Below are 26,015 nucleotides of genomic sequence, written 5' to 3' on the forward strand. Positions count from 1 at the left end.
GATGATGCCCTCTCTGCAGTTTGGCTCAGTTCCCAGGCGTGTGCATTGAAAGCAAAAGGAGTGTGGCTGCCTGAAATGCTGCCCAGACACGAATTCCAGCCAGCCAGCCAGCTCCTAACCGAGGGGGCGGGACCGGGGCTGGGTGTGCCCTGCCAGGAAGGTGGGAAGAAATGCTCCAAACAGCCTAGTCTTGCTCAGGTAGGAGGACTCTGGAAACCTCTCTTTTAAAGACACAGTTGATGTGTTGGAAAGAATTTGGAAGGGCGACAGACAGGTTGGTGGTCTGACTATACCCTTTGCTAGTTGGATGGATAACTTGGGACAGTAACTTGGATGCATAATTCAGTTCAGCTCTCTGAGCTTCAATCTATTGATCTGTAAAATGGAGACAATTATGAACTCCTCTCAAGGTCATTGTGAGGATTAAATGAGGTAATGAAATACCCAGCACTGTTCCCAAACCATGTAAATGCTCAATAAATACATAATACTTTGTAATAATACTCACATGAAACCTGGTTATCTATGTAAACTGCCTAATACTTTGTCACTTAGTTGCTTTCATCTGCCCCATAAGATGGGTACTATTGTTATTCCCATTTTACGTGTGAAAAAAACTGAGGCACCTAGGGGTTAAGGAACTCACCCAAGGTCACATAGCTACAAAGTGTTGGTATCAGGCTGTGAACCTGAGAGTTTGACTCCAGAGCCTAGGTTCTTAATAAGTAAACCAACTCAGTGCAGTCATTTCAAAAATGACCACCATTATTACTGTTATTCTTTGGGGCTCCTTCAAAGCAGCATGCTGCAGGCTCCCCTGACAGTTTTCCTGTGGTGAGTCATAGCTGTTGAGAATGTGCAATGGCACACACAGGTCGGCGAGGCACCATCCTAGCTGCAGGAGATGGCGTTGCCTGGGTTCTGGGAGTTGACAGAGGCTGGCTTTGAGAGAGATCCCTCTTGTACTCCCAGAGAGAGAGATCCCTCTCTTAGGCCCAGAGAGTGGGGCCACTGTCCTTCCAAACAGGACCTTCCTCTTTCCACATTTCAGCCCTGGGGGACCCTCTGGGTGTGCCTTTCATCTCTCTGTGGTCAATTCCTCAATTCATCATGTATTCATTCATTTATTCATTCATCCATCCATTTAGCAATGATGTATCAAGTGTCCACCTAGAGCACTGTTACAGGAGCTGGAATGCAGTGGTGAACCCATGACAAGGTCCCAATACTCTGGAGCCTGTAATCTGGAGATGGAGGCAGACGATGTTTATAAACACATAGACAAGTTAATCATACACTTGGATAAGTGCTGTAAAAGAGAGAAATCAGGTGATGTGCTAGAGAATTACAGGGCAGGGACTGTCAGCCTCGGCTGAAGTGGTGAGGGAAGGCCTCCCTCATGCAAGCTGAGACCTGGAGGAGGAAGAGCAGTCCAGGAAGGAAGACCAGCCTGTGCAAAGGCCCGGCAGTGGGAGGGATGGGTATGTTTAAGGAACAGAAAGAAGCAGTGCTGTGGAGGCCTTCTGTAAACCATGCGGAGAGCATGGCATGAGATTACATCAGAAAGCGGGTAGGGGCAGGATGTGCAGGGGCTGGGAGGCTGTGGTGAGCTTTTGGTTTTGTTTTTGTTTGTTTTTTTGGAGACACAGTCTTGCTCGGTCGCTCAGGCTGATGTGCAATGGCATGATCTCGGCTCACTACAGCCTCCACCTCCCGGGTTCAAGCGATTCTTGTGCCTCAGCCTTTTGAGTAGCTGGGATTACAGGCGTGCGCCACCATACCCAGCTAATTTTTATATGTTTAGCACAGACAGTGTTTCGCCATGTTGGCCAGGCTGGTCTTGAACTCCTGACCACAAGTGATCCTCCCACCTCGATCTGCCAAATTGCTGGGACTTTAGGCATGAGCCACTGCACCCGGCCAGGAGTTTTACTTTATGCGAAAAATAATTGGAAGCTGTTACACCACCAGTCCCCAACCTTTTTGGCACCAGGGACTGGTTTCATAGAAGACAGTTTTTCTATGGACCAGAGCTTGTAGGGGATGGTTTCAAGATGAAACTATTCCACCTCTGATCATCAGGCATTAGATTCTCGTAAGGAGCGTGCAACCTAGATCCCTGACATGCACAGTTCACAGCAGGGCCCACCTCCTGCTGTGTGGCCTGGTTCCTAACAGGCCACAGACTGGTACCAGTCCATCGCCCCAGGGGGTGGGAACCCCTGTGTTGGAGGGTTAGAAGCAGGGGAGTGACTTGATAAGCTGTGAATTTTTGAAAAGTCCCTTTGGCGGCCCTTTGGCAAATGGATTGTAGTGGGGGTAGAGGACACAGGGAAACCAGTTTTGGGGCTATTGTGACTGTTCAGGCGGGAATCCAGTGACCAGGACCAGGCTTGGGGGCAGGAACATCCATTTTGGTTGCTGACAGCCCCGCTAGTTGATGCCCTGTCCAGCCTTTCCTCACCCAAACCTCCTGCTGCAATCTGACTCCAGGAGAAATCTGCTTGGATCTCAGCTTCCCTGTCCCTCCACCATGCTGCCAGGCAACCCAGTTGTCAGGCAGGGTCGGGTAGAATCAAACTGCATTAAAAATAAATACATAAAAGCTAGGAAATTAATCCCTTTGGACAAAATTTTTAGAAATTCGAAATGTAAACCTTGTAAGAACAGAGTTTACCATCCCCAGCCCACCTCACCGGTATGCACGGAGACACCTTTGAGGAACCTCAAGTCTCTAGAGAACGCAAAAATCCCAAAGGCTCAGGGGTCTGGAGTCAAAGAGGAGATCCAAGGTCAGGCCAAACAGCAAGAGGTTGGGGACAGGGAGGTCACCAGCAGAGTCCACACTGAGCTGTGCCCAGCAGGATGTTGGATGGAATTCTCTGGTAACTCCAGGTTGTTGATCCTGAGAAGCCTGGGCTACTCAGTCAGCCTCACTCTCAGACACAACTCCCTGGGCCTGAGACTTTGTCAGAAGTCCAGAATCCCCTTCTTCCTGAAAGGAAGTAGCATGTCCACAGCCTGAAAGTGAACATGAGAAGCAGCTGTGGATCCAGGCCCCAAGGCTGCCTGGTGCAGCTGCCCAAGCTGTGCACTGTATAATTACAGGAGGTACCAAGCTACTAATGTAAATGGTGCCTCCTGGAGTGAGGAAATGCAGCAGCTCTCTGGGCGCTTCCACAAGGGCTCAGTTTGGTAAGACCCTTGAGTGGGTCTTAATTTCACTCCAGGAGGGGACCTTAATTTTTTCAACTCTGATGAGTCCACTTTTTTCTGAGCAGAGATATAGAGGCTGGCTGGCAGATTCTGACGGGTTATTGAAAAAGGAGGTGAGAAGAGCAGAGGAATGAAGACAGAGACTGCCTGACTTCCTGGCTCCTACCTTAAGAATAGTGCAAAAACATCTTGGGAGGGAGGGAGGGAGTTGTGCAACTATCACAAAGTCATGCCAGGCACAATGGCTCATGCCTGTAATCCCAGCACATTGGGAGGCCAAGGCGAATGGATCACTTGAGGCCAGGAGTTTGAGTCCAGCCTGAGCAACATATTGAGACCCCCATTTCTACAAAAAAAAAAAAAAAAAAAAAATAGCCTGGTGTGGCGGCATCTGCCTGTAGTCAGTCCTAGCTACTTGGGAGGCTGAGGCAGGAGGATTGTTTGAACCCAGGAGCTCGAGATTGCAGTGAGCTATGATTGACACTTCACTTCTTCAAGGCTCCGTTCCATCATCTGTAAAATGGGCCCGGTAATTTGTGACTTTTAGGGTTATCAAAAAGAATAAACAGCAGAGCTGTGGTAAGTGGTGGCTTTTGTTTTACCATCCTTAACAAACCCCAGAGTCTGGTTAGATCCTTTCTCTCCAACTCCCTCTCCTTCTTACAAGCTCCCTCACCCTCACACTCCAGCTGCATTGAGCCCTTTGACATTGCCCATGCAAACCTTGGCCTTCTACACTTCCATGTATTTCTGCCAAGAATGCATTTTTTGGCCGGGCACAGTAGCTCATGCCTGTAATCCTGACACTTTGGGAGGCCAAGGCGGGTGGATCACCTGAGGTCAGGGGTTCGAGACCAGCCTGGCCAACATGGCAAAACCCCATCTCTACTAAAAATACATAAATTAGCCGGGCGTGGTGGCGCACACCAGTAATCCCAGCTACTAGGGAGGCTGAGGCAGGAGAATCACTTGAATCCGGGAGGTGGAGGTTACAGTGAGCCAAGATTGTGCCACTGCACTCCAGCCTGGATGACAGAGTGACAGCCTGGATGACAGAGTAAGACTCCCTCTCAAAAAAAAAAAAAAAAAAAAGCGCTTCTCATATTGCAAAAGTAGATATATACTTTATAGAAGATTTAGCAAATAGGCATAAGCAAACGAAGAAAATGAAAATCTCCTATCATTCCATCTCAGAGAGATAATTGCTATTAACATGGTATTATGGGCTGAATGTTTGTGACCCCCTAAAATTCATACATTGAAATCCCAAACCCCATTGTGACTGTATTTGGGGATAGGGCCTTCATTAAGGTTAAATGAGGTCATAAGAATGGAGCCCTAATCCAATAGGATTAGTGTCCCTATGAGAAGAGACACCATGTGAATACAATGAGAAGATTGCCATTCACGAGCAAAGAGAGAGCCCTCACCAGAAAGCAAACTGGCCAGCAACTTGATCTTGGGCTTCCCAGCCTCCAGAACCATGAGAAATAAATTTCTGCTAGCGAAGCCTCCCAATCTGATATTTTGTTATGACAGCTTGAGCCACATAGTTAGCCTTCTAAATGTCTGTGCATATATGGATATATATATATTAAAACAAAACCTGAATGAGATAATTCTTAGATAGTACATCATAGATTATAGCATAGGTGTTGGCTGGGTGTGGTGGCTCACACCTGTAATCCCAGCACTTTGGGAGGCCAAGGCAGGTGGATTGCTTGAGTCCAGGAGTTTTAGATCAGCCTGGGCAACATGGTGAGATCCCATCTCCACAAAAAAATGTAAAAATTAGCCCGGCATGATGGTGTGCTCCTGTGGTCCCAGCTCCTTGGAGGCTAAGGTGGGAGGACTGCCTGAGCCCAAGAGGTCAAGGCTGTAGTGAGCCATGATTGCACCACCGCACTCCAGCCTGGGTGACAGAGAGAGAGACCGTGTCTCAAAAAATAAAATAAATTAATAAAAAGAGGATAGGTGTTGGAATTAGACAGATGTGGATTCAAATCGTGGTGGTGTATAGCCTTAGGCAAATCTCAGTAGTGTACCTCTCTGGGTTCATTTCCTCGTCTTTAAATGGCGATGATGAGAGTATCTACCTCCTGGGACTGCTATGAAGATTAAATTGGAAAATTCTTGTAAAGTGCCTGGCACAGTTCTGGCGTCTAGCAAAGCCAGCCCTTTTAAATGGTGGTAGATAGTCACTATTCACTAGACTGTAAGCCCCCTGAGGGAAGGAGCTTTGCTGACTTATCTGCATTATCCTTTGTTCTTGGCAAGCGCCTGGAGAATAGGTTTGTAATAAATATTTAGTGAATGAGTGAATAAACAGTTCATACATTTAGGAGAGCATAGATAGGGAGCAGCTAGCACAGTGCATAATCAATTGCATATAATTATTGGTGGTGTTACACTGTTCTATAATGAGTAAAGCACAGTGGCTGGTTAAAAGCCAACTGCCTGGGTTTGAATTCTGTTTCTACTGGTTCATCAATATGTTACCTGAGCCAAGTGCACCCTTAGATACATCTTTCTCTACCATGCACTTTAAAATGCGTCTCTCAAATGGGGATAAGAATAGTATAAACCTCATGGGGTTGTCACGAGGTTTAAATGAGATGATCCATGTCAAGTGCCTAAAATAGTACCTACCTCATGGGGTTGTTGTGTGGATTATAGGAGATCATCCATCAAGACATCTAGAATGCTGCTCAATAAATGCTTTACTCTCTTAATGTCAAATGTCTGTTACTGATTGTCATCCTCAGATCAAACAGCAGCAAATCAAAAACGGAGAGCCCCAAAACACCTAGCAGTCCCTTGACCCCCACGTTTGCCTCTTCCATCTGTCTCCTGGCCCCCTGCTATCTCACAGGGGACTCTGTCCGGGACAAGTGTGTGGAGATGCTGTCAGCAGCCCTGAAGGCGGATGGTGAGAGAGCCTGGGCTAGGGATGAGGGAGGGAAGGAGTCCCTTTTCCCAATCTCACCAAGGGCAGATGAAATTCAGTCTTTCTCAGCACCCCAAGGGATGGTACAGGAACACTCTAGTCCCAGGTACAAGCAGGCTTCACTGCGTACGTTGTGTCTGGCTGATACCTGTATTTCTCGAATCTCTTTTAGATGATTACAAGGACTATGGAGTCAACTGTGACAAGATGGCATCAGAAATCGAAGATCATATCCTTGAACCGTGCCGGGGCTGTGGGTGTCTGCACTATCTAGCAGCACCCCTCCAAGGTGCAAGCGAGCTGGGAAAGTGAGGAAGGAGAGGAAGGGCTCCGGGAATGGCCCCTGCTCTGCCCCTGAACCAGAGTTCTTAATTCTATCTAACATTCATTATTATTTTACACCTGCCAGCAAAACTTGAAAATGAGCAGTACCTCATTCAGTGTTGATAACAACCCCACAGTAGGTTCCCTGATTTATCCAGTTTCATGGGTGAAGTCACTGAGACTCAGAGAGGTCAAATCATTTCCCAAAGCCCATACAGCTAATGGTAGTAGCAGAGATGGGATCTGAACCCAGAAAGTGTGACCCTGGAACCTGGAGGCTCAGCGGCTGTGCCAGCTAGGCTGTGTAATAGCGTGCCTCAGTTGGCCAAGTCGTTACTTCCAGGAACAGACTAGACAGAGAGGTCAGCATTTCCCATGTTCAGCCTTTTCCCCTCTCCCATCCTCTGATGTTAACAGCTCCCTTTTTTTTTTTTTTTTTTTTTGAGATGGAGTTTCACTCTTGTTGCCCAGGCTGGAGTGCAATGGCGCAGTCTCGCCTCACTGCAACCTACAACTTCCAGGTTCAAGCGATTCTCCTGCCTCAGCCTCTCAAGTAGCTGGAATTACAGGCATGTACCATCATACCTGGCTAATTTTGTACTTTTAGTAGAGATGGGGTTTCACGATGTTGGTCAGGCTGGTCTCGAACTCCTGACCTCAGGTGATGCACCACCCCCCCCCCCTTTGCATCCCAAAATGCTGGGATTACAGGCGTGAGCCACCACATCCAGCACCCCGCCCTCCGTTTTTTTACTCCCAAATATATATCAAGCACTACAACGGCCAATTGACACTTCCTACCTCTGTTAGCTCTCTGACAGCATTCTCTGTGAGGCAAGGACTGTTCCCATTTTACGGACAAGGAGTCTGAGGCTCAGAACTGTCAAAGTGGGACTGGAGACTTTGTCTTTGGATTCTATGTACTGAATCCTTTCCATGTGCCCCCCACTCCCCAACTTCTCACCTGAAAGGGGCCTTGTGTAGACAGGAGAGGTGACCACCACTGGGATATATTAATAGATCTGTTGCACCAAAAGATGTTTGGCTTGGGAGAAAAAAAATCTCTCCTCACTTGGCCCCAACTGAATGAAAACATGGAACTTCTTTTACTAGCGACAAAGGTTTGCATGGTATTGGAGCGGGGAGACAAGTCAGGGGACAGGAAGTCTAAGTGTCACACCGAGGTGTGAGCGACCCTTTTGAGGGCTCCTGGGTTCTACCTGCAGAGTTCAGCAGGGTCTGTTGAGGAGAGCCAGGGGCCGATCTGCAGACGACAAATTTGCGTTTCCATCTCCTTCCTGTGGCCTATCCTAATTCCCTCCAACTCATTTTCTGGTGGTTTCTCTCTGCTCCCATTGAATGATTAATCAGCAATACCCCAACAAGTCTGGAGCCGTTCAGCACCTCCAAAAGTACATTTTCATCATTTCCCGTTAATTCAGCAAGGCAGAACACAAGGTATCAGAACTATCACGAGTTTCATCTTCGTTTTCTCCTGAACAGTCATCCCTCCAAGCAGGTCCTCTCCACCTTTAATCCCAGTTTGAAACAACAGCAGATGGTCCAGTACAAAGTTCCACTCCCAGCCTTCCCTCCATCCACTGAAATTTCCTTTTTTTTTTTTTTTGAGATGGAATCTTGCTCTGTTGCCCAGGCTGGAGTGCAGTGGCATGATCTCAGCTCACTGCAACCGCTGCCTTCTGGGTTCAAGTGATTCTGCTGCCTCAGCCTCCCAAGTAGCTGGGATTACAGGTGCCCACCACCACACCTGGCTAATTTTGTTGTATTTTTTGTAGAGATGGGGTTTCACCATGTTGGCCAGGCTGGTCTTGAACTCCTGACCTCAGGTGATCCGCCCTCCTCAGCCTTGTAAAATGCTGGCATTACAGGCATGAGCCACCACCCCCGACCTGAATGTCCCTCTTTTAAAGGAGAGGAAATCAAAGCTGCATCAAACCCTTTAGCTCTTTGTTCTTAGCTAGCTGGAGATCAGGGGGAGGGTACATTTGGGACTTGACTGCTCTATGTCCTAAAATAGATATGTCCTCTTTGGAGTGGCCCTGTGCTAACAATGCAGCCAAAAGTTCCTCTGAGGGGCCCGTGCCCCCCCCACGCCCCCCCCCCCGCCCCCCTGCTTCTGCTCTCCGCCTCATCCCCTCCTGTGGCCTTGGGACATGGAGAGGGAGTCAGAAAGAGGCTGGTGAAAGTATCGCCAGCCCTGCTGGCTCCACATATCAACATACCCCAGGAATCCCAAGTGGTACATTTTAAAAACACATTTTTTGGCTTTCACATGCATTGTGGCATATTCTTTGCTTTTCACACTTTTATTTTACAAACAACATTAAAACAATAACAGAAAAAAGAAAGAATACCACCTCCCCTCCCACCACTTCTAGCAAGTCATCTGTTTTCATTTTTCCACATTCTCCGCAGTCTCTTTCTTGTATATGGCTTTTCCCAGCAACAGCTTTGTCTTCCTGATCTTCTTTGGCTCAGGAGACCAAGAAAATGAGACTGTGTTCCCTGAGCTCCTCCAGAGGGTGGAGGGAGTGGGAGGCTCGGAAGCCTGCCTAGGATGCAGTGTTTGGACAGAAACTCTGTGTTTGGTGGCCAGGGATGACTTCCTGCCGGGTGAGTGGAGAGAGTGTTACCGTCAGGAGGGGTCTGGCTTCTAGCCCTGTCTCTGCTGGGAATTTGCCCGGTGGCCTTGAGCAAGGTCCTGCACCCTTTCTAAGCCCCAGCTGCCTCATCTATTAATGGGAGAAGTAACTCTGACCAGCAATTCCCAGCGTGGGTTCCATGGGATGGTAACAGGTCTTGTAGGGGAAAGGACGCAGGGGAAGGGGACTCTATAATCAAATGTATTGGGAACACCAGATTAAACAAAACTCAGTGGTTTCTTTTTTGCAATACTTAGAGCCTTAAACATGTGGCTCTTAATCTTTTCCTCTGACAGCTGGACTCACAACCTCCAGGGGCCCTTCCAAACTAGAAGTTATCCGCATCCTTGTCATCATCTTAGCAGCCCATACATGTTGAGCATTTGATATGTCCCAGACACCACACTAGTGCATCATGTGGCTTAGCTCACAGAATCCTTGTATTTTATACATAAGGAAACTCAGGTGTGTAGAGGTTGTGTGACTCACCTGAGGTCACACAAGAGGCTCAGACAAATCCAGGGTCCTGGTGTCCCTGACACTATAGTGCTTGCTATGATTTGAGCTTACCCCAGAAGCTATTTTCTTTCTCTGCTACTTGGCTGACCACAAATGCCCGAGAGACATCCTCACTTGGAGAGTCAGAGGTCACAAAAGAGGGGCCCAACTCCTGTAGAAGTCCAAGGAGAGGAAGAAAGGGTTCTGGAGCTCTCAGGCATCAGGGCCAGGCCTGCACCCTTCTGTGCCCCTCCATGAATGGCTGGCCGGCCCTTGACTGTGTCACATATCTACCAAGAGCTCAAGAGCACGGACATGAAGTACCGGAACCGCGTGCGCAGCCGCATTAGCAACCTCAAGGACCCCAGGAACCCCGGTCTGCGGCGGAACGTGCTCAGTGGGGCCATCTCCGCAGGGCTTATAGCCAAGATGACGGCAGAGGTGAGAGCAGGGCGTCTGCATGGTGAGGCAGGAAGCCAGGTCCCCCTAGCCCTGCCTAGTGCAGAGGGTCAGTGGCTCGTGACTCATCAGCAATGAGCCAGGGAGCTTTTCCAACCAGCCTCATCTCAGCCTCCCCACCGGGCTCTGGACTAGCAGGATACTGAACACAGCTAATAGGTTCTAAGTGCTGTGCTAAGTGTGTTCAGCGAATTGGCCAAGTTTGTGTTCACACCAACTGAGATAGAAAGGTGTATTATCCCCATTCTACAGATGAGGATCCTGAGGCTCAGAGGAGTGAACGGATTTGCCCATGCACACAGCTAGAAAGAGTTGAAGTCAGGAGGCAAGCTGTCTGGCCCCAGAGCTAGATTGTGCAGTATGTGTGGGGGCTGTACGTGTGGAGTGCATGTCTGTGTGGTATGTATGATGTGTGAGGTGTGTAGTGGATATATGTGGGGTGTGTGTGTGGTGTGTGTATGTGGAGTGTGTGTGTGGTATGTATGTGTGTGTATGTATGGAGCATGTGTGTATGGTATATATTAGGGATCCCTAACCCTCGGGCCACCAGCTGGTACCTGTTGGGAACCAGGACACACAACAGGAGGTGAGCAGTGGGCGAGTGAGCAAAGCTTCATCTGTATTTACAGCCTTTCCCCATTACTAGCATTACCGCCTGAGCTCCGCCTCCTGTCAGATCAGTGGCGGCATTAGATTCTCACAGGAGCGCGAACCCTATTGTGAACTGTGCATGTGAGGAATCCAGGTTGCACGCTCCTTATGAGAATCTAATGCCTGATGATCTGTCACTGTCTCCCAGCACCCCAAGTGGGAACCATCTAGTTGCAGGAAAACAAGGGATCTCAGGGCTCCCACTAATTCTACATTATGGTGAGTTGGATAATTATTTCATTATATATATCACAGTGTAATAATAATAGAAATAAAGTGCATAATAAATGTAATGTACTTGAATCATCCTGAAACCATCTCCCACCCCATCTGTGGAAAAACTGTCTTCCAGGAAACCAGTCCCTGGTGCCAAAAAGGTTGGGGACCACTGGTATATATAATGTGTGGAGTGTGGGGGCTGTGTATGTGTGGAGTGGGTGTGTGTGTGGTGTGTATGATGTGTGAGGTGTGTTTGGTGTTTAGTATACGTGTGTGGTATGTATGATGTGTGGAGTGTGTGTGTGTGATGTGTGGAGTGTGTGTGGTGTGTATGATGTGTGGAGTGTGTGTGTGTGATGTGCGGAGTGTGTGTGGTGTGTATGATGCGTGGAGTGTGTGTGTATGGTGTGTGGAGTGTGTGTGTCTGATGTGTGGAGTGTGTGTGGTGTGTATGATGTGTGGAATGTGTGTGTATGATGTGTGGAGTGTGTGTGTATGATGTGTGGAGTGTGTGTGTCTGATGTGTGGAGTGTGTGTGGTGTGTATGATGTGTGGAGTGTGTGTGGTGTGTATGATGTGTGGAGTGTGTGTGTATTGCGTGTGATGTGTGGAGTGTGTGAGTATTGTGTATGATGTGTGGAGTGTGTGTGTATGATGTGTGGAGTGTGTGTGTATGACGTATGGAGTATGTGCATGATGTGTGGAGTGTGTGTATGTGTGTATGATGTGTGGAGTGCATGTGTGTGTATGATGTGTGGAGTGTGTGTGTGTATGTGTGGAGTGTGTGTGCATGATGTGTGGAGTGTGTGCGGTGTGTATGATGTGTGGAGTGCGTGTGCACTGTGTATGATGTGTGGAGTATGTGTGTATTGTGTTTGATGTGTGGAGTGTGTGTGTATGATGTGTGGAGAGTGTGTGTATGATTTGTGGAGTGTGTGTGTGTGATGTGTGGAGTATGTGTGGTGTGTATACCGTATGGAGTGTGTGTATGATGTGTGGAGTGTGTGTATGTGTGTATGATGTGTGGAGTGTGTGTGCACTGTGTATGATGTGTGGAGTATGCGTGTATTGTGTATGATGTGTGGAGTGTGTGTGTATGATGTGTGGAGTGTGTGTATCTGATGTGTGGAGTGTTTGTGTTGTGTATGATGTGTGGAGTGTGTGTATGTGTGTATGATGTGTGGAGTGTGTGTGTTTTGTGTATGATGTGTGGAGTGTGTGTATCTGATGTGTGAAGTGTTTGTGTTGTGTATGATGTGTGGAGTGTGTGTATGTGTGTATGATGTGTGGAGTGTGTGTGTTTTGTGTATGATGTGTGGAGTGTGTGATGTGTGGAGTGTGTATGATGTATGGAGTGTGTGATGTGTGGAGTGTGTGTATGTGTGTATGATGTATGGAGTGTGTGTATGATGTGTGGAGTGTGTGTGGTGTGTATGATGTGTGGAGTGTGTGTGGTGTGTATGATGTGTGGAGTGCGTGTGTATGATGTGTGGAGTGTGTGTGGTGGTGTGTATGATGTGTGGAGTGTGTGTGCAGTGTGTATGATGTGTGGAGTATGTGTGTATTGTGTATGATGTGTGGAGTGTGTGTGTATGATGTGTGGAGTGTGTGTGTATGATGTGTGGAGTATGTGTGTGTGTATGATGTGTGGAGTGTGTGTGTATGATATGTGGAGTATGTGTGGTGTGTATGATGTGTGGAATGTGTGTATGGTGTGTATAATGTGTGGAATGTGTGTATGGTGTGTATAATGTGTGGAGTGTGTGTGTGTATGATGTGTGGAGTGTGTGTGTGTATGATGTGTGGAGTGTGTGTATGTGTGTATGATGTGTGGCGTGTGTGTGGTATCTATGATGTGTGGAGTGTGTGTGTATGATGTGTGGAGTGTGTGTGTATGATGTGTGGAGTGTGTTTTGTGTATGATGTGTGGAGTGTGTGTGTTTGTATGGTGGAGTGTGTGTGTGTGTATGATGTGTGGAGTGTGTGTGGTGTGTATGATGTGTGGAGTGTGTTTTGTGTATGATGTGTGGAGTGTGTTTTGTGTACAATGTGTGGAGTGTGTGTGGTGTGTGTGATCTGTGGAGTGTGTGTTGTGTGTATGATGTGTGGAGTGTGTGCACTGTGTATGATGTGTGGAGTGTGTGTGTATGATGTGTGGAGTATGTGTGTATGATGTGTCATGTGAAGTATGTGTGTGGTGTGTGATTAGCGTATGTGGGGCATGTGTGGTTTGTGTATGTAAGGCATGTGGAAGTGTGTGTCTGTGTTATGTAGTGTGTGTATGTACATTCTTCTGAGGAGAGGGTTCACTGCTTTCCTCAAACACCCAAAACAAACAGCAAAGAGCCTTGGCTTTAGGATGAAATGGGGAACTTGGCACAGGTAGACCAGGGTTATCTTTCTGCCTAATTTAAAATATCTGATCTTTTTGGGTAAATAGCAACATATGCCTGGAGTTATAAATTGCAACTTGGCTTTACAGTATGTCTTTCGTCAGTTCAGACTGCTATAACGAACATCGCCTGGGTGGTTTATCAACAACAGGCATTTATTCCTCACATTTCTTTTTTTTGTTTGCTTGTTTTTTTGAGATGGAGTCCGCTCTTTTGCCCAGGCTGGAGTGTAGTGGCACAATCTGGGCTCACTGCAGCCTCCACCTCCCAGGTTCAAGTGATTCTCCTGCCTCAGCCTCCCGAGTAGCTGGGATGACAGAGGTGTGCCACCATGCCCGGCTAATTTTTGTAGTTTTAGTAGAGATGGGATTTCACCATGTTGGCCAGGCTGGTCTCAAACTCTTGACCTCAGGTAATCCACCCGCCTCAGCCTCCCAAAGTAATGGGATTACAGGCGTGAACCACCACACCTGGCCTAGTTCTCACATTTCTAGAGATTGGACAGTCCAACATCAGGGCAGCAGCAGATTCAGTGTCTAGTGAGGGCCTGCTTCCTTATAGACAGCCATCTTCTCACTGTAACCTCACGTGGTGGAGGGGTCTTTCTCAGGCCCCTATTAGAGGGGCACTAATCCCCTGCACTCAGAGCTCTGCCCTTGAGAGCTAATCACCTCCCAAAGACCCCCTAATAACCATTGCCTTGGGGTTAGCATTTCAACAGGCCAGGTGATGTGGCTCATGCCTGTAATCCCAGCACTTTGGGAGGCCGAGGTGGGCAGAACTCCTGAGCTCAGGAGTTCAAGATGGCAAAACCCTGTCTCTACTAAAAATACAAAAATTAGCTGGGTGTGGTGGCGCACACCTGTAGTCCCAGCTACTCGGGAGGCTGAGGCAGGAGAATTGCTTGAACCCAGGAGGCAGAGGTTGCAGTGAGCTGAGATCCTGCCACTGCACTCCCAGCCTGGGCAACAGAGTGAGACTCCATCTCAAAAAAAAAAAAAAAAAAAAAGAAAAAAAGAAAGAAAAAAGAAAAATCATAGCTTGGGCTTGGGCTGCCTGCTGTGTGGGGAAGCGCCCATCAGGACCCATGTGGACGGTGTCTCTCTCAGCACTCCCTTCCCTGGCTCCCTTTTTATGCCTCTTTCCTTGTTTACCTGACTCCCTCATTCTTCCTTCTTCTCTTTTCTTCCCTACCCAGACATAGCAAAGAATGGAGTAGGCTCTGAGATACCCATGAGCGCTGCTGAGTGGACATACCATCCTCTCAGTCCCCTGAGAACCGGCATTCACAGTCCACCCAGCACTGACAACAGTGTCTGGTACATCACAGGGCTCAACAAATAGGGATCGAATTGTGGTCTCTGACTCTCATTTCCTTCATTTTCTACCTTATTTTCTACAATGTTGTACTTATTCTCCGTGTCTCTGATGCTGCCTCATTCTAATGAGGCAGGGCAGAGAAGTCAATGAATTGGTGTGTGGCTGGATAGATCTTTCTGTTCTCTATTTCCTAGCTGGCACACAAGAACTTCCTTCCACAATCTGACCTCCAGCCACATCTCCCACACTTGACTTGAAGCTACCCCAAATACTTTTCCCCAAACATGCCATTCTTGTCCTCTGATCTTTTGTGCCTGCTGTTTTTTGTTTTTTTGTTTTTTCTTTTGAGATGGAGTCTGGCTGTCACCCAGGCTGGAGTGCAATGGCACAATCTCAGCTCACTGCAACCTCCACCTCCCAGGTTCAAGAGATTCTCCTGCTTCAGCCTCCCAAGTAGTTGGGACTACAGGCATGCACCTGTAACCATGTAACCATGTAACCATGCCTGGCTAATTTTTCTATTTTTAGTAGAGACGAAGTTTCGCCATCTTGGCCAGGTTGGTCTCAAACTCCTGACCTCAGGTGATCCGCCCACCTCGGCTTCCCAAAGTGCTGGGATTACATGTGTGAGCCACTGCGCCCGGCCCTGCTGTTTTATTTGTCTGGAATGTGCCACTACCCACCCCAGGAACTCCTATCTTTCAAGACTGGTTAAAGTACTAGCTTCTTCATGACCCACCAGACCCCAAACAGTTAACCACCATACCCTGTTGCTTTCCCCTGCACCTTATATACCTTCACTTTAGTACTTCCTTCCCTCTCTTGCAATCCCGTGTAAATACTTGGTTACCCGATCAGATTAGCACTAATTGGGAGGAGGAACCAGATCTTCTTTTCTGAATCTGTTGGACTCAGAGGCAGTAGCATGCTTGAACTAGCTCCTGCCAGCTCAAGGGAGCTGGTGATGTGTAGCTCTTCCCAACTCTGCGTTCAGTTATATCACATTAGCAGCTTGAAATTGGCCATGGAATTTTGTCCCATTGACCATAGCATTTTTTCCCATGGAAGCTGACAAACGCTACAAATCAAGGTATCCCCACAACCAAAGCTGGTTTACCCGCAAACTGATACAGTTAAAGGCATTCAGTAAATTGGCATCCAGTAGATTTTGATTTCATTTTTTGAGATGGAGTCTCACTCTGTCACCCAGGCTGGAGTGCAGTGACGCGATCTCAGCTCACTGCACCCTCCACCTCCCAGGTTCAAGCAATTCTCCTGCCTCAGCCTCCTAAATAGCTGAGATTACAGGCATGCACCACCACGCCTGGCTTTTTTTTTTTTTTTTTTTTTTTTTTTTTTTGACGGAGTCTCGCTCTCGTTGCCCAGGCGGGAGTGCAATGGTGCGGTCTCAGCTCACTGCAACCTACACCTCCCAGGTTCAAGCAATTGTCCTGCTTTGGCCTTCCGAGTAGCTGGGATTACAGGTGCCTACCACCATGCCCAGCTAATTTTTTGTATTTTTAGTACAGATGGGGTTTCACCATGTTGGCCTGGCTGGTCTCGAACTCCTGACCTCAGGTGATCCACCTGTCTCAGCCTCCCAAAGTCCTGAGATTACAGGCGTAAGCCACTGCGCCCGGCCACATCCAATAAATTTTGAATGGGCAAATGCTTTATGCTCTGGAAAATCCCCCCAAATTAAAGTCAGCTACTTTTTACTCATATGGGTAAATGACTTTCATTGACTTGTTTTTCTATATTCTCCTGCCATTGGTTAGGGCCTAGCCTTTGAATTTAACACACTAGGACTTAAACATTAATACGTACCAGAATAACTTGAGGACACTAGTGAAAATGCATATTCTGGCCAGGCGCAGTGGCTCACACCTGTAATCCCGGCACTTCAGAAGTCCAAAGTAGGCAGATCACTTGAGCTCAGGAGACCAGCCTAGGCAACATGGGGAAACCCTATCTCTACAAAAATATACAAAAAAAAATTAACCAGGTTTGGTGGTGCATGCTGGGTGTAGTCCCAGCTACTTGGGAGCCTGAGGTGGGAGAATCGCTTGAGCCTGGGGAGGTTGAGGCTGCCGTGAGTCACGATCACACCACTGCACTCCAGCCTAGGTGACAGCAAGACCCTGTCCCAAAAATAAACAAATAAATAAATAACTTTTAAAATGCATATTCCTGGGCCTGCCCTTAGCAATTCAGATTCATAGCCATCTGCATTTTATCAAGAAGCCTAAGTGGTTATAATGAAAGGTGAGCACACTAAAATGCTTTGACCTTTATGCCAGCTTTCTTCTCCGTGGTTTAAGGAATCAGGACAGACAGCAACAATTAAAATGTTTAGGCCAGGCGTGGTGGTTCACACCTGTAATCCCAGCACTTTGGAAGGAGGAGGCGGGCAGATCACAAGGTCAGGAGATCGAGACCATCCTGGCTAACATGGTGAAACCCTGTCTCTACAAAAATTAGCTGGGCATGGTGGCATGAGCCTGTAGTCCCAGCTACTCGGGAGGCTGAGGCAGGAGAATCGCTTGAACCTGGGAGGAGGTTGCAGTGAGCCAAGATCGCACCACTGCACTCCAGCCTGGTGACAGAGCGAGACTCCATCTTGAAAAAAAAAAAAAAAAAAAGAAAGTTTAAAATCCTCATTTTGACATTCGCATCAGTCACCCTCCTTCCCCTTCCACCAACCCTTAACTGGAGCTCCCTCTCTGCTGTCCTCTGGCAGAGGCTTAAGGGGAGACAAGTGGCCAGGGAGATGGACAGAGAAAGCAAAGGTGTGAGTGATGCAGACCTGGAGTGTCTCCTGTGAGCTGGTGGGAGACTGGAGACTCTTCTGTAGAAACTCTCAGAAAAAGATGATCTGGGGTGCATGCTCATCAGATAAACAGTTAGTTGTGTGAGCCCAGGAGCTTCAGGGTGGGGGTAGCAGCAGCAAGTCATGGGTAGTTGCGCCAAGATTCCCACTAAGCAGAACAGCAGGGCAGTGATCACAGTGTAAAAGAGCACTGGGTCAAGTCTATAGAGGAAGGCTAAGGGGAACATCATAGACCAGGTGGCAGTGATCAAGTCAGCTCAAGCAGGAAGGTTCAGGCCAAGGCCAAGGTCCTGGCAGACAGGATGAGCCCCAGATCTGAAGAAATGTACACAGGAGTGCCCGTCCTTGGGCAGAGGCTGTTTGCCTGCTGCTCACCTGAACATGCCTTATGACCTTCCAGCCGTGGGCGGCATGGGGACTCTGCAGGGACAGCTTTCTCCCACTGGGGCAGGACCTGGAATCCAGGCCTCCCTCCAGCTCCTTGCAGTCAATAAATCATGTTACCTCCTCTTCTGTTCAGACTTTCTAGAAACCGGGTGCGGGGCAGGGCCCCTGCAACTCCTCAGCCCTGAAGGGCAGACTCTTTTTTCTCTAGGAAATGGCCAGTGATGAACTGAGGGAGTTGAGGAATGCCATGACCCAGGAGGCCATCCGTGAGCACCAGATGGCCAAGACCGGCGGCACTACCACTGACCTCTTCCAGTGCAGCAAATGCAAGAAGAAGAACTGCACCTATAACCAGGTATGGACAGTGAGGGGATGGGCCGGAGGTGCAGGAGGCCACAGGAGCATAGAGGTGGAAAATCAGAGAGAAGCTTAGGGAAGAGCCAGAGGGGAGAAAGGGTTAAAACTCTCTAGGCTTTGCCGGGTGTGGTGGCTCACGTCTGCAATCCCAGCACTTTGGGAGACCAAGGTGAGTGGATCACCTGAAGCCAGGAGTTTGAGACCAGCCTGGCCAACATGGTGAAACCCCATCTCTACTAAAAATACAAAAATGCCGGGCACGGTGGCTCACGCCTATAATCCCAGCACTTTGGGAGGCCAAGACGAGCGGATCACGAGGTCAGGAGATTGAGACCACCCTGGCTAACACGGTGAAACCCTGTCTGTGCTAAAAATACAAAAAAATTAGCCGGGCGTGGTGGCGGGCACCTGTAGTCCCAGCTACTGTGGAGGCTGAGGCAGGAGAATGGTGTGAACCCAGGAGGCGGAGCTTGCAGTGAACCAAGGTCGCGCCACTGCACTCCAGCTTGGGCGACAGAGTGAGACTCCATCTGAAAGAAAAAAAAAAATTAGCCAGGCATGGTGGCACGTGCCTGTAATCCCAGCTACCCTGGAGGCTGAGGCAGGAGAATCACTGGAACCTGGGAGGTGGAGGCTGCAGTGAGTCGAGATTGCACCACTGTACTCCAGCCTGGGCGACAGAGAGAGACTCTGTCTCAAACCAAACAAACAACAACAACAAAAAAACCTCTCTAGGCTGGGCCAGCTCAGTGGCTCACGCCTGTAATCCCAGCACTTTGGGAGGCCGAGGCAGGCAGATGGCTTGAGCCTAGGAGTTTGAGAGCAGCCTGGGCAACGTGGTGAAACGTCATCTCTACTAAAAATACAAAATTTAGCCAGGCTTGATGGTGTGTGCCTGTAGTCCCAGCTACTGGATGCAGGGGAAATGGGTGGCTATGAGGCAGGAGAATCACTGGAGCCCAGGAGGTTGAGGTGACAGTGAATTGAGGCTGCAGTGAGCCATGATTGCACCACTGCATTCCAGCCTGGGTGACAGAATGAGACCCTGCCTCAACAAAACAAAGAAAACCTTAAAAACTCTCCAGGCTGCAGAGAGAAGGGTAAGCCTTGGTACACTAATGTGGTGCACCTGTGGCTTCTAGACAATGTTCTCCTGAGTTTAGAATCATCCCGCTATGTGTCTACGAGGCTTGGTCAGTGTGTTCTTGTCTGCCCTGATGTGACAATAAGAAGAATCAGACTCACGGCGGCTGAAGAGTCATAGACAGTTGGAAGGGAACTTGGCAATGTGAAACCCAGCTCCCTCATTACACACCCAGGGAAACTGAGGCCCACACAGGCCACAGATGGGCTTTTTAGCCTTGCCCAAGAAAGGAGGCCAATGTCAGAGATAGTAATAAACCAGATCCAGACCTTTCTGCCTGCAATCCAGCTAACTTGGTCAATAAAGCCTAACGGCTTTAGCTCTGAGTCCTAAAGCTGAAGACCATTGCCCTGGCATGGGGAACTTGGGAAGGCTGTGGAGGCCCCTTCTCTTAAAACCAGAGAATGGCCTCCTCTTTCTGGGTTGCACATGGTATGCCCTTAGAGCACAAATATCCTTGGATTCTAACTGGTGTCTAGTCATTCTAGAACTCGATTCAGAGTTCTCTGTCTGTTCGGCACACATCATTTATCAAGAGCACGTTGCCTGCGGCATTCTGTGGCCAGGGCAGAAATGCAGTCAGCCTTGCCATTCCAGAGGAGTCCCTTGGAGCATTCCAGTTCTGGAATTCGGAGATATTTGTGCAAGCTTCTGCTCTCTCCCAAGCACCTTTCCATGTGGAGTGATGCGCTTCCTGTGCCTCACTTCTTTCTAGAAGTAAACTGCCCACTAGCAAAGTTTTCTCTCTGCTTTTCACTGCTTTCCAGTGACCAGGCTGTGCTAAGCTTTGTCCGCCTGGCAGACTGCTGGGCTGCTGGAGCTCACTCAAGGAGGGTGGCGGGCATAACTCGTCCCACACCACAGATTCCCAGCTGACATCATTCGTAGCTGATTGTCAGCAAAGTAATGACCTGCTACATGTCATGGCCAGCCAAGGACAGCCTTAGAAAACCAGAACAGGAGCTGTCAAATCTGGAAATGCCAGGGCTTTACTGTGGGATACCCGGTTCCTGCACCTGAATGATGAGGCTAAGAGGATAAGAAAACGTAACATTAAATAGTCCTGATGATATTTAGGACTTTTCCTCTCTGGGCCTCAGGTCTTCCACCAGTAAAATAAGGAAGATGAACTAGACCACTAAACCTGCTTGCAGCTTACTCCAGTGAGCTTGTCCAGTAGGGTGTGTTCAGGGGTGAGTCAGGGAATACTTCCTGTAGGAGATAAGTCTTGAGGCAAGAGAAGAGAGATCTGTTACAAAAGATCAACAAGAGTGACCAACAAGAGTGAAAGTCCAAATTAGCCGGGCATGGTGGCGGGTGCCTGTAATCCCAGCTATTCAGGAGGCTGAGGCAGGAGAATCGCTTGAACCCAGGAGGTAGAGGTTGCAGTGAGCCGAGATTGCACCACTGCACTCCAGTCTGGGCAACAGACCGAGACTCCAGTGTCAAAAAAAAAAAAAAAAAAAAGCGAAAGTGCAAAAGGCCAGGTTAAACCAGTAAAATACTGGGAGTGAGCTGATGGACTGCCTGCCAGAGGAGAGGAAAGCATAATACTAATATTATGGAGTTGTCAGTGATAAGGAAATTGCTGACGTGGGGTGGGAATCTCAGTGCCAACCTCTGGGATTTGGACCTACTCCTAAAGACAGTGGGAGCCATGGCAGGTCCTAAAACAGGGGCGTGACTTCATGAGTGGTTCTTCTCTCTCTCAGGTGCAGACACGCAGTGCTGATGAGCCCATGACTACCTTTGTCTTGTGCAATGAATGTGGCAATCGCTGGAAGGTCTGTATGTTTATATATTTCCCTCTTCCCTGTCATCCACATATCTCGCCCGCATAAGGCGTAGTATACCCACAACCCAGAAGGGGTCTTGTGCATGGCAGCGCTTGCCAGCCTGCACAGAGTAGGCCTGCAGAGCCAGAGATAGTGGCGGATTGCTGTTGGGGAGGTGGGGAGAGAACACACATGCATGTTTTCATTTTAGAAGGGCACCAAGCTGGGGTGGGGGCAGCAGCCCACATTTTATCACAGGATGAGCAAGTCTGTCATTTGAGCACAGATGGAATCGGCTTCCTGAGATCCACAGAGGAGAGGAAAAACATTCTGCACTTGGACCACGCCTCTTTGGAAAGTGCTTCCACAGATGGTATTTCCTTTGAACCTGGCCACAGCCAGGGATGGGAAACAGGAAGGCTGAGCCCTGTCAGAAAGGAGTTGACCCTAAATGCCACCAGGTCATCCTTCCCTCCTAAGGAAGCTCTGGAAGTCTTACATTACCCAAGTCTGTAACTCAGACTGCCCCAGCTCCTGCAAAGGCAGAAGTTTTGTTTTCATGCATGGGAGCCAAGCAAAGACTCCTCCCAGAGTGCTCCTTCCTGCCAAGTCTCCTGAAGGAACAGAGTGCGGTCACGTGACTAATGTCAGTTTCCAACTGCTATCTGACTTGCACCAGCACCATGTGATGTCTGGGTCACCAGGCAGGCTGCAGGTGCTCCAAAAGTTCTAAGATACTTAGCAAGAAGTACAAGACAAATCAGGATCCCTGGTTTCAGGTCCCATTCTGCCCTACTCACTCTGAGCATGTTACTCACTTCGTTGAGCAAGAGTAATAATAATGCCTTTCTCCCAGGGTTGGTGATGTGAGGATCATTTTGATATGAGGGTTATCACGTATGCATAAACACTTTGCAAACCACTACAAGAATTGTTCCTTTATAATGTTATTCTTACTTTCAGACAAGGAAATTGAAATACAGAAATAGTTCATAAGCATAAAGCCACAGTTTGGAGCACTGAAAGCCGATGCTCCGACTTCCTGATCAATTCTTCTACTTTTTTTTTTTTTTTTTTTGAGATGGAGTCTCGCTCTGTCGCCCAGGCTGGAGTGCAGCGGCGCGTTCTCCACTCACTACAAGCTCCATCCCCCGGGTTCACGCCATTCTCCTGCCTCAGCCTCCCGAGTAGCTGGGACTACAGGCACCGGCCACCAGGCCCGGCTAATTTTTTTGTATTTTTAGTAGAGACGGGGTTTCACCGTGTTAGCCAGGATGGTCTTGATCTCCTGACCTCGTGATCCGCCCGCCTCAGCCTCCCAAAGTGCTGGGATTACAGGCGTGAGCCACCGCACCCAGCCTCCAATTATTTTTCTTACTAAGGACCTCAGTAGCCCTTACTGGGGCCTCATTAGAACTGCCATATTTTTTAAGGTGAAAACCAGATGATTATGTATTTTTTCCTTTTTTCACTTATTGAGCACTTAGGGATGGGGCCAGTACAGTGGCCTACTGGTTTAGAGCATGGGCTTTGGCATCAGGCTCAAATCCTAGCTTTATCCCTCACCAAGTGACTTAACTCAGTGACCTGAACTCATTAAGCCTGTATTTCCTCATCTATAAAATGAGGGTATTCATATCTAGCCCACAGAGCTGTTTTGAGGAGTAGAGAAGGTAACACACGTAAAGCATTAACAGAGACTTTGAGAGCTCATATGGCATCTTTGTCAAATTAGGAAAAGGTGTCCCTTCCTCCAGGCGACACAGCCTCATGCCAGGGTACAGAGCAAACAGAGCAGGGGCTACGTTTCAGCCTCACCTTGCCCCTTTGGCCAGGCTCTTTTGTGCAGTCAACAAATTATACAACCATACAAAAAACGCCCTGAGCACAGACATGCCTGGTACATAAAACCACTATTCTTACTATTTTGGGTATGTCATCTACTAGTATTATGGGAGTTTGGGCAAGTCACTTATACTCTCTGATCTGCTTCCTTACCTGTAAAAATAGGAGTGATAGGCCAGGCGCAGTGGCTCGTGCCTGTAATCCCAGCACTTTGGGAGGCTGGTGGATCACCTGAGGTCGGGAGTTTGAGACCAGCCTGACCAACATGGAGAAACCCCGTCTCCACTAAAAATACAAAATTAGCCAGGCGTGGTGACACATGCCTGTAATCCCAGCTACTCGGGAGGCTGAGGCAGGAGAATCGCTTGAACTCGGGAGGCAGAGGTTGCGGTGAGCCAAGATCACACCATTGCACTCCAGCTTGGGTGACAAGTGAAACTCCGTCTCAAAAAAAAAAAAATTGGGAGTGATATTAGTGCCTACCTCAGAGTGATTGTAAGGGTGAAATGAGTTAATACATGTTAATACTGCCTAGCACAGAATAGATGCTCAATAAATGTAGCTCTTGTGATTTTGTTACTGTTAGAGAAAGGATATTCTGAATGCTTTAAATCCAGCTCCTCCTCCTTGACTCTTACTAGTTGGAGGGACAGGATCCACTAGAGGTAACAACTACAGACTTCTGAACACATTTTCAGTTGGTCTCCGTTGCCATGTGGGAGACCGAAAGTCTAACCAAGTGATTAGTAGCCATCCCAGTGATGTTCTTGACCATAAATTGAGAGCTCAGCACATTCCTGGCACCGAATTGCCATTCATTTATTACCTGATATCATTCTCACATTCACAAGCATTATGAGCTCATTTTACAGGTGAGTGATTTGTTCAAGATCACACAGCTAATAATGGCAGAGCTGGGCTTTGGACTGGTCTGCGTGGCTCCAGACACCACCTTCTTTTTCATATTCCCCCACAGCCTCCTTGGAGAATGCTGAGAAACCTTTCAAATTTTGTTGCCTTTCTGGTTTTGTAGTTCTGCTGATGGAACAGCTAGCCATGAACAAGGTGAAGAAGAAGAGGAAGCGCTGAACTGTCTGAACTGGAGAAGCAATAAAAATTAAAATGAAGGAAAATACTGAACTCTGAGTGGGGTGGTATGAGTTGGAGGAAGAATTGTCTTGCAAATTAATAATCGGTCATTAGAAACAATTGGTTAATGGGGGAGCCTAATTGGAGAATGATGCTGAGAATCTGCATTGATGAACCTTTTAGAAACTGCAGAGGGCTGGGCACGGTGGCTCATGGCTGTAATCTGCAAACTCTGGGAGGCTGAGGTGGGACAATCGCTTGACACCAGAAGTTTGAGTCCAGCCCAGGCAACATAGCAAGACCCCATCTCTATAAAAATAAAAGAAAAAGAAAAAATAAAGAAACTGCAGCGCCTTAGTCCTGAGGTGTCATATCTTTTGACAGTGGGCTGGCAGACCTTTGCTTTAAGTTCCTTCTCTCCCATCTGGATCTCCCAGCCTTTTCCGAATTGAAAAATGCCAGATCAACACAAACCTCACCCCACCCCCACCTCAGAGTCACACGTGCAGAACAGTTGCTACACCATTTGGCTTCAGCAGATATTACTTCCATACTATGTATTAGGTTGCTACAAAAGTAATTGTGGTTTTTGCAATTACTTTTGCAGTGGCCTAATAGAAATATTTCTTCCCTACTCTTTCCTCATCTCTTCCCAAACTCTCTGCTATTCCCTGTTCACAGCTGGCTGTGGGGGCCTTTGAGGACTCCAGATCATATCCCTCTAGGCAGGTAACAGATCCTCTTGAGCTGGGCTTTCTGAGCGGGCTTTCTTGAGTGGGCTTTCTGAAGATTACAGCAGCACTCTGACTTCCATGGCCCCTTGAAAGTCCTGAGCCTCAGAACCTGCCCAGGCCTTAGCAATGTGTCCCTCACAGCTCCATCTGTGACCTGAGCTTCAGAACACATCTGCAGAGCACAGAGACCTTGCCATGCTTCTCCCATGATAATTATTGGCTTGCTTTTTTTGTTTTCGTTTTTTTTTTTTAGAGGCTGGAATACAGTGGTGTGATCTTGGCTCGCTGCAATTTCCACCTCCCAGGTTCAAGCAATTTTCCTGCCTCAGCCTCCTGAGTAGCTGGGACTACAGGCATGAGCCACCAAACCCAGCTAATTTTTTGTATTTTTAGTAGAGATGGGTTTTCGCCCTGTTGGCCAGGCTAGTCTCGAATTCCTGGGCTCAAGTCATCCACCCTCCTTGGCCTCCCAAAGTGCTGGGATTATAGGTGTGAGCCACCGCGCCTGGCCTCAGCTTGCTTTTGATGCTGACAGGAACTTTCGGCAAAGCTGGAAACTTCTAGAAAAGCCTTGGGGAAGCTGTTGGGGCAACTATAACCCAAGTTCCTCATATACCCTGGACATCATTTACTCTAGAATTGGTTACTGTCTTCTTCCTTCCATCCATAAGTGCCTTCTCCTGTAGATGAAGCCCAGAAATAAACTAGGTACAGGAGTCTTCCACCGTCTTTGACTTTTATTTATTTTTATTTATTTATTTATTTTTGAGACAGGGTCTCTCTCTGTCACCCAGACTGGAGTGCAGTGGTGCGATCTTCCTCACCGCAACCTCTGCCTCCTAGGCTCAAGCGATTCTCCTGCCTCAGCCTCTTGAGTAGCTGGGATTACAGGCACGCACCACTACCACCTGGCTAGTTTTTGTATTTTTATTAGAGACAGGGTTTCACCATGTTGGCCAGGCTAGTCTTGAATTCCTGACCTCAAATGATCCGCCCACTTCGGCCTCCCAAAGTGCTGGGATTACAAGCGTAAGCCACTGTGCCCGACCCCATCTTTGACTTTTTTTTTTTTTTCTGAGACAGAGTTTCACTCTTGTTGCCCAGGCTGGAGTGAAATGGCACGATTTTGGCTCACTGCAACCTCCACCTCCTGAGTTCAAGAGA

At 48.1% G+C, this 26,015-nt stretch overlaps 1 protein-coding gene across 2 annotated transcripts in view; it reads left to right on the forward strand.

Moving 5' to 3' along the window:
- The window catches only part of TCEA3 (transcription elongation factor A3), a 47,656-nt gene extending 23,191 nt beyond the window's left edge, over positions 1-24,465 (forward strand). For both annotated transcript variants that reach the window (XM_054540323.2, XM_054540329.2), the window contains 6 exons: positions 5,982-6,145; positions 6,336-6,391; positions 9,934-10,089; positions 18,116-18,262; positions 21,121-21,192; positions 24,062-24,465. In XM_054540323.2, the coding sequence (XP_054396298.1) occupies positions 5,982-6,145; positions 6,336-6,391; positions 9,934-10,089; positions 18,116-18,262; positions 21,121-21,192; positions 24,062-24,070 (604 nt within the window). In that variant the 3' untranslated portion in view covers positions 24,071-24,465. The remainder of the gene's footprint in view (positions 1-5,981; positions 6,146-6,335; positions 6,392-9,933; positions 10,090-18,115; positions 18,263-21,120; positions 21,193-24,061) is intronic.
- The last annotated feature ends 1,550 nt before the right edge of the window (positions 24,466-26,015 follow it).

The sequence above is a fragment of the Pongo abelii genome, chromosome 1, assembly GCF_028885655.2.
Source record: "Pongo abelii isolate AG06213 chromosome 1, NHGRI_mPonAbe1-v2.0_pri, whole genome shotgun sequence".
Lineage (NCBI taxonomy): Eukaryota > Metazoa > Chordata > Mammalia > Primates > Hominidae > Pongo > Pongo abelii.